The 8,836-nt window shown below is 39.0% G+C and overlaps 1 protein-coding gene across 1 annotated transcript; it reads right to left on the bottom strand.

Annotated features, from left to right (window-relative positions):
• Positions 1 to 379: 379 nt before the first annotated feature.
• On the bottom strand, positions 380 to 6,683 carry LOC125230450 (tubulin alpha-1 chain-like). Its single transcript, XM_048135588.1, has 3 exons — positions 6,533 to 6,683; positions 4,546 to 4,768; positions 380 to 1,568 (listed from the first exon to the last, which is right to left on the bottom strand). The coding sequence occupies exons 1-3, from the start codon at positions 6,533 to 6,535 to the stop codon at positions 442 to 444; spliced, it is 1,353 nt and encodes a 450-aa protein (XP_047991545.1). The 5' UTR covers positions 6,536 to 6,683; the 3' UTR covers positions 380 to 441.
• Between the last annotated feature and the right edge of the window lie 2,153 nt (positions 6,684 to 8,836).

Here is an 8,836-nt window from a genome sequence, read left to right as displayed (position 1 = left end):
CTCTTGGCAATAAGGGGTTGAAAGAAAACGAAATTGTGACATTGCAGTGACAGGTTAATGCCAGCCTCTCGCCTACATAGTAGACTTCTACTCTACGACACCCACTGGAAGAAAGTGGGTGGTAAAATTCTTAACCCGTCACTATATTGTATAATTATCAATATTTCATGTGACACCTCGAGTTACAGGCGTCCATAGGCTACGGAACTGCTTAACACCAGGCGGGCAAAACGTCCAAGATTCCGTTTTGCCACTTACTACGAGTGAAGGAAGGGTGAGTTTTGCTTGTATCTATATGAGTAATCGGTCAAGGGTCAAAGCCTCTTGGTAAGTGGGACTGTCCGTGAAAACGAGATATGAGGAAATGAAACAAGGTGAATTCACATAATTTCAGTTTTATTCATTTCAAGCGGAATGTATAGTTGTGAGTGCATGACAGACTTAATATTCTTCAACACCTTCGCCCTCTCCCTCAGCGGAGTCCATGCCGACCTCCTCGTAGTCCTTCTCGAGAGCGGCAAGATCCTCGCGCGCCTCAGAGAACTCGCCTTCCTCCATACCCTCACCCACGTACCAGTGCACGAAGGCGCGCTTTGCGTACATGAGGTCGAACTTGTGGTCCAAACGGGCCCAGGCCTCAGCGATGGCCGTGGTGTTGGACAACATGCACACGGCACGCTGCACCTTCGCCAAGTCACCACCGGGCACGACAGTGGGCGGCTGGTAGTTGATGCCGACCTTGAAACCGGTAGGGCACCAGTCCACGAACTGGATCGTACGCTTGGTCTTGATGGTAGCGATAGCCGCGTTTACGTCCTTGGGAACAACGTCACCACGGTATAACATGCAGCAAGCCATGTATTTGCCGTGGCGAGGGTCACATTTCACCATCTGGTTGGCTGGCTCAAAGCAAGCATTGGTGATTTCCCCCACAGAGAGCTGCTCGTGATAAGCTTTCTCGGCGGAGATGACCGGCGCATAAGTGACCAGCGGGAAGTGGATACGCGGGTACGGTACCAAGTTGGTCTGGAACTCGGTCAGATCGACGTTGAGGGCGCCGTCGAAACGAAGGGAGGCCGTGATGGAGGACACAATCTGGCCAATCAGCCTGTTCAGGTTGGTGTAGGTCGGGCGCTCGATATCCAAGTTGCGGCGGCAGATATCGTAGATAGCCTCGTTGTCGACCATGAAGGCACAGTCGGAGTGCTCGAGAGTTGTGTGGGTGGTCAAGATGGAGTTGTAGGGCTCAACGACAGCTGTGGAGACTTGGGGTGCAGGGTAGATGGCGAACTCGAGCTTGGACTTCTTTCCGTAGTCTACAGAGAGACGTTCCATGAGGAGAGAAGTGAAGCCAGAGCCAGTGCCACCTCCAAAGGAATGGAAGATGAGGAAGCCCTGGAGACCAGTGCACTGGTCAGCGAGCTTGCGGACGCGGTCAAGCACTAGGTCGACGATTTCCTTGCCAATGGTATAGTGGCCGCGAGCATAGTTGTTGGCCGCATCTTCCTTACCAGTGATAAGCTGTTCTGGGTGAAACAGCTGTCTGTATGTGCCAGTGCGGACCTCATCTGTTGGCAAAAGATAAAGTTCATTAGAAATGTCTTAACTTTCTATCAAGTAGAAAGATCTGCATGCGCTACAGATTATAATATTAAAAAAAAATGAATACATTTAAACCTCTGGTAGGACTTGAACCTGCGTCTTTATTGAACAGCAGTCCAACTACTCTGACTAATTAACGCACCGTGGGTTAGCCATTAGATTTTTTTTCCATGCCTACCCTTGCTTGCATGCTTAAACGCATTAGAACGACATCGACCTCAATATTAAATTAAGCCCTTTCATGTAAACTAGAGATGGGCCGAATATTCGGTAAATATTCGGTATTCGGCATATTCGGCAAGTTTTTCAATGTTCGTATTCGGCCGAATAATTCGGTTGCATTGCAGAATATTTAACCGAATAAACAAAGTAAATAACTAATTAAGATCATACGTATTCCATTGGATAATAAGCTCCTACATTACGAGCTTTCTAAGGAACTACCTAAAAATGCGTTAGTAGAGCGGCGAGAGGGTCTCGGGAAAAGTTGATGTGACTGGAGAGTATACTGCTGACAAGTGGTATCGTTGTGATCGGTACACTTTACTGAGTACGAAATAATGACTTGTCACTTTCTCAGACTGTGGGGGGGTTAACTATGACGTCACAAAGATCGCTGTCCCGGGTTTAATTTTTTTGCCAATTTGTCTAGAACCCCTTATCCAATTTTGAAAAATGAGGTGTCGATTGAAAGCGTATAACATGCTGATTAAGATTTATTATATGTGAAAAGTATAGTTTTGTTAGTTATTTTTTAATTAACAATAATGCAAAAAATACGTTTTTTTTACTCTCTTTTTTGATTTTTGTGACTCAAAAAGGCAATGAAAACGGCCACTTAGCTAAAAAATATGTTATATAAATCATTTAACTACATTATTAAGCTATCTGTTGCTTTTTGAATTTCTACGATCGGATAATAAATGAGCAAACTACAACCACATACCTGTAGGCGGGGAGTACCGCTTGACACGCGTTCCCATACATTCGGCGTCTACCAAATTACACCTCGCGCAAAATTCGTTTCAAGCAGATATACCTCTAATCTTATTCATCGTAACCTATCAATATTGATATCATTTGAAAGCACAATTAAAGTACTTTAAAAAACAATGTCAATCATTTTTTTTAAATCAATAATCGCCAGTCTGTGGTGGTTACAAAGGAAAAAAGTGGGTATGCAATTTGACTGGTTTCCTAGGTTTGATACCCTAGACGAGTTTAAAAGGGGAGGTAAAGGTGACATATGGGTTTTTCTCTGGCCTAAAAGCTACACAGAGGGTCAGGGGAGAAAAAACTAGGGTTTAAGTTTAGTTTTAAGTTATTTTTTCCTTTATTTGTTGATTTTATTGTGTTAAATTTTTTTTGTAATTTTATCAAGGATACACGTTGGTTTCTTTTGCTAAAAGTTGCCTTTTTTATGAGAAATGTTATGAATTTTATGGCTTTTTCCGATAGAGACTAAAATTAACTTTCAAATAAGGCCACATAGTCATACTTTTACTTATATAATATTAAGGGTATGACTATGTATCAGTAGGCCACATAGTCATACTTTTATTTATATAATATTAAGGGTATGACTATGTATCAGTATGACTATGTGGCCTTATTTGAAAGTTAATTTTAGTCTCTATCGGAAAATGCCATGAAATTCATAACATTTCTCATAAAAAAGGGAATTTTCAGCAAAAGAAACCAATGTGTATCCTTGATAAAATTACAAAAAAATTAAACACAATAAAATCAACAAATAAAAGAAAAAATAACTTAAAACTAAACTTAAACCCTAGTTTTTTTCTCCCTGACCCTCTGTATAGCTTTTAGGCCAGAGAACAACCCATATGTCACCTTTACCTCCCCTTTTAAACTCGTCTAGGGTATCAAACCTAGGAAACCAGTCAAATTGCATACCCACTTTTTTCCTTTGTAACCACCACAGACTGGCGATTATTGATTTTATGAAAATGATTGACATTGTTTCTTAAAGTACTTTAATTGGACTTTCAAATGATACCAATATTGATAGGTTACGATGAATAAGATTAGAGGTATATCTGCTTGAAACGAATTTTGCGCGAGGTGTAATTTGGTAGACGCCGAATGTATGGGAACGCGTGTCAAGCGGTACTCCCCGCCTACAGGTATGTGGTTGTAGTTTGCTTATTTATTATCCGATCGTAGAAATTTAAAAAGCAACAGATAGCTTAATAATGTAGTTAAATGATTTATATAACATATTTTTTAGCTAAGTGGCCGTTTTCATTGCCTTTTTGAGTCACAAAAATCAAAAAAGAGAGTAAAAAAAAAGTATTTTTTGCATTATTATTAATTAAAAAATAACTAACAAAACTATACTCTTCACATATAATAAATCTTAATCAGCATGTTATACGCTTTCAATCGACACCTCATTTTTCAAAATTGGATAAGGGGTTCTAGACAAATTGGCAAAAAATTGAAACCCGGGACCGCGATCTTTGTGACGTCATAGTTAACCCCCCCACAGTCTGAGAAAGTGACAAGTCATTATTTCGTACTCAGTAAAGTCTACCGATCACAACGATACCACTTGTCAGCAGTATACTCTCCAGTCACATCAACTTCAAAACTAGACGACTTTTTTCAATTCCGCCGCCTTACTACGTCAAAATACTCAAAGTATAAACAAAATTGTTTTGTAAAAAATTTTAAAAACCGTAGTTCAAGAGTTGAGAAGAGTTCAGAGTTGTTTTAACTAAGTTTTAGTTATCCACTAAATAATAAGAACATAGTTGTAGTATGTATAACTATTATCAATAATCTCATAGTTTTAATCTTAACATTCGCTTTAAAAATATGTCGTAACCGAATATTCGGTTCGGTAAGAGCTGAACCGAATGTTCGGCCGAATATTCGTATTCGGCAAAGTCCATATTCGGCCCATCTCTAATGTAAACTTACCAACTACAGTGGGTTCCAAGTCCACGAACACGGCGCGAGGCACGTGCTTGCCAGCTCCAGTCTCACTGAAGAAGGTGTTGAAGGACTCATCACCACCCCCAATGGTCTTGTCGGCGGGCATCTGGCCATCGGGCTGGATGCCGTGCTCCAGGCAGTAGAGTTCCCAGCAGGCATTGCCGATCTGGACTCCGGCTTGGCCAACGTGTACTGAGATGCATTCACGCTGTAGCAAAAAAAAATTGTTCTAATGAATGTTTTAAGTATGATTGGCATCGATATCATCATCCACAAATAAAACGTTAGAATAAAAAAAATTACATAAGATTGACGCCAAGTATGTTAAAAACGGAACATTTTATCGATTTACCGGGTGCTACCGCTACCTAGGGCTGCCATCCGTCCGGGTTTCCCCGGATTTGTCCTAGTTTGGAGGCCGTCCGGGGACGTCCGGGCGGGGAGTCAAGAAGTGTCCGGGGAAAACCCGGACACTTTTCACGTAAGGAGGCACCTCATTGAATTTAAGTATTATCAGCGAATTTAAGTTGACCGATTAACTAATATCTGTTTACATAATAAAACCGACCAAGTGAGACTCGGACTCGCCCACCGAGGGTTCCGTATTCGTACAAACTTCCAATGGTTAAAAAAATCTCAGTTCATATATGTAGACATAATGACTTGACTAGAAGTATAGGTACTAATGAGCATTATTGTGTAGGTACGATCTCTCGGTGAATTCTCTAACTTGCGCAACCAGGGGATCGATTTTTGAATTTCGAACGCCCGAATTCAACACGTCAATACAATACAATATTATATTCGTCGTTTAAAAGTCTGTTAAAAACGCCGTTGCTATTTTTGAAAAAGGAAAGCTAGTAATTTTAAAACTAGTGGTAGGTACGAGTAATGACCATTATTCGTTTTCGATTCTGTTAGTAAAATTGAAATCGCTAGTAGTGGAGATATTATTGAATGAATTTCACGAAATCGAATGGTCGAGATTCACAAATCGGCCCTGCTACAATAGTATGATGGTTTTTGACGTATAATTCTTTATAATGTTAACCAATTTCGACAGTTTTTATTTTACTTTATTTGAAAGACAACGTTTTAGGTAAAATCGCGTATAATTTTGAAATACGATATGGATGTATAATATGTATATGCAAGGGTGGTAAAATTGGAAGTGGAAATGGAATTTTTTTTTATAGTCAATTTAAAAAAAAAGTATCCAAGATACACAGTCTATTTAATTTTTCCTGCAATATTTATCATAAAGCCAATGTTTCGTAAAATTTTCACAATTTTTCGTTGGTAAACTTTGGAAATAAGGGGGGAAGAACGGTATTTTTTTACATTTACCTTCAAAATATTTTTTTTTCTTCAACTAAAAAATTATAAGAAATAGTTGATATGTGTAATTTGAGCTCTTTCTAACGATACCCCATTTGATCTAGTAACTTAGTAAACTAAAAAGAGACAAATATTTTTTTATAAGAAAAATTACACATTAAAAATTGTGTGAAATTAAAAAAATAAATGGATGAAAATTAAAGGTCATGTTTTTTAAAAATAAATTCTGACTCGTCCGGGGAAAAAACGCGATTTACGTCAAATGTCCGGGTTTTTTGTGTCTTTGTCCGGGTTTGGCGAAATTCGAGATGGCAGCCCTACGCGGTCGTTTCGGGGTGTGGCCGCTGGTAGCCATGATTAGTGAAACAAGACATTTGTTAATGAACAAAAGAGCATCTCTAATCATAAAACGCATTTAAACAACCTGAATTAGGCCTACTAACACTTAATTTGAAAAGAAGAACGTCAAGCACAGTAGAAAACTACGAGAAATTATGAAAAAAAAGAGCATCTGCCGTCGCCTACTTGAAATGGCGGCATGCCCACCCGGTGGATATTTCAACGAAAAAAATAGATTTTCACAAGGAAATAATTCTGTAGAATTGATAGAAACTTGAAAGAATGAAGTACTCACCATTTTGATTTGAGATTTGAATAAGTTAACGTAGAAAATAAGTTAATTAAATAAGAGTCTTCTTTGGCAAATCCGGTTAATTGGCTTACCCGACGGAAAGTAACGAACTAAACTAATTTCAATTCAAAGAGGGGTAGAGGGCAGTGTTGCCAGATTATAATTCTGTAAATCTGTAGGCTGCGGCCAAAATATCCGTAGAATTCCGTAGATTGCAAATTAAAAAATCCGTAGTTCTACAGACTTTTCTTTTAAGTTTTTATGGCCGATTCCGTCTCTAAAAAAAGCGGAAAATTAAAATAAAATAATATTGTCTTCGGTTACCGCGATAGTTACTCATGAAATAAAACTTGAAGTTTGACAAGCCTCTGGTTCTCGCTAAGGAGAAGCGATATATACCCAGAATGTTGCGAGAGGCCATTGAGATCAAGAAATATCCAAACTTTAATAGAGAGGATGGCTTTACTTTACCACCGGCTTGGGATCCAGTAGTACATCTGATAATGGAACAAGCACGACGAAGGCTGTGAGGCATTTGTGTTGTATGGTGTTGGACATTTGCAGTTTGTTTCTTTGTCAATTTTGTGTAGATTAATTGGTTAATTATTTTTTAACAGAGTAATGGTAAAATTTTTTGAATATTGTATAACTAGCTTTATTAATAGTGTGTGAACCTGCCTTAGAAATCTATATTATTTGTGGTCATGGTTCGTTAATATTTCTTGTAAGTGGGTAGCTTTTGCACATTTTAATTTTTCCTCAGTCACCCGTTGACCACGAACGCTGTAAAGAGTTCGAAACGTCGGGATGTATTTTAAATTCATTATACGCGATTTAATCCGTTTCCATAGTTTTATTTCATAAAATAGGATAATTAAAAGACACGAAGAATTAAAATTTCGCGCCTTTTTACTGTGACACACCTCTGTTTGACAGACTATATTGAAGCATAAATAATGAGTAATGAAAAGTAGAAGTGTATGTAGCACTTCTACTTTTTCGCCATAATAATATTATTACAGTGCGTACCTACACTATTGGTACGCTTCAATTCCGTTCCCTTTTACTACATTAGTGTAGCCTTAGAAAGTTAGATCTTGTACAGCGTGAGCGGCGTGTAACGAAACGCAAAAGTATAAATAGTCGCTATAGTCCGAATTGAGTCCGAAGTGAGTCCGAAGCACATCCGAAGCGTGACAGACGGGAATCACGTTTCGTTATTAGCAATAACTCACAATATCTTTATTGCTTACATGTATAATTTAGCAAAGACCTATATAACTTCGTATAGACGGCCAAGGTCTAAGAAAAAAACGTACCTCAAAGCCATAGAGAAAAAGGTACGGTAGCCAAGATGGCGTTACACCTTTGGGGAACGCTCGGCTAGATGGCGCTAATATTAGTATTTGACATTTTAACACATATCAAGCTAAGAATATGGGCCAAATTGTCAAAACTGAGGTTCAAAAGTTTTAAGCTTGTGCCGCGAGATGGCAGTCTATGCACTGTGATTACACATTTTACTTTGACAGTAACTCTCTATAATACTCGATCCTCTTTGAATTTAGTAAAAAATTGTGTTTATTGGAATTCCGTAGAAATTTAAAAAAAATCCGTAGGTCTGTGTTGAAGCCCCGAAATCCGTAGGTCTACAGACTTTTCCGTAGATCTGGCTACGCTGGTAGAGGGAGAGGGGAAGGGACGCCTCACCTCACGCCACATGAGGACTTGTGATTGGTGGATGCGGCAAAGGCATTTGCGGACTCTGGCGGACTAGCCAATGACGAACGAACCTATATTTTGGCCCCTGTACACACATGGCCAACGGTTCCACCAGCCCTTTGTGAAACCCCTTGGCCAAGATAAGAGCCGCTGTTTACACATTGGCGAACCAATCACTTGGCATTGGCTCTTCATGAAAGATGGACGTGGAATGGAAAAGTCTAGGAAATTCTAGATCATAGACATTGACAGAAAAAATTGATTAAAACATAATAACCCCGTAGTAAAATTTAATTATTTGATATATTAACAATTTTTTTAATATTATGATAAGAACATTTATCTTTTTTAGGAAATACATTAAACATTTGCAAGGTTATTTTATTTCCTAAAATCTACACTATTATTGACATAGATAAACTTATTATTTTCGTAAATATTTCACTACCGTCCTCTCTGACGGCTGACGACCAACTGAATGAAGCGCCAACGTGTAAACGCAGTTGGCAATTGGCGCCAAGATCCTTTGATGTGTGGACAAAAAACCGACACGAATCGGTTGGCCGGCAAGCGCAAGCGCCAACT

Source organism: Leguminivora glycinivorella, chromosome 10 (genome assembly GCF_023078275.1).
Source record: "Leguminivora glycinivorella isolate SPB_JAAS2020 chromosome 10, LegGlyc_1.1, whole genome shotgun sequence".
Lineage (NCBI taxonomy): Eukaryota > Metazoa > Arthropoda > Insecta > Lepidoptera > Tortricidae > Leguminivora > Leguminivora glycinivorella.
The sequence above is the reverse complement of the archived record's forward strand: the minus strand, read 5'-3'. Positions and strand labels throughout refer to the sequence as shown.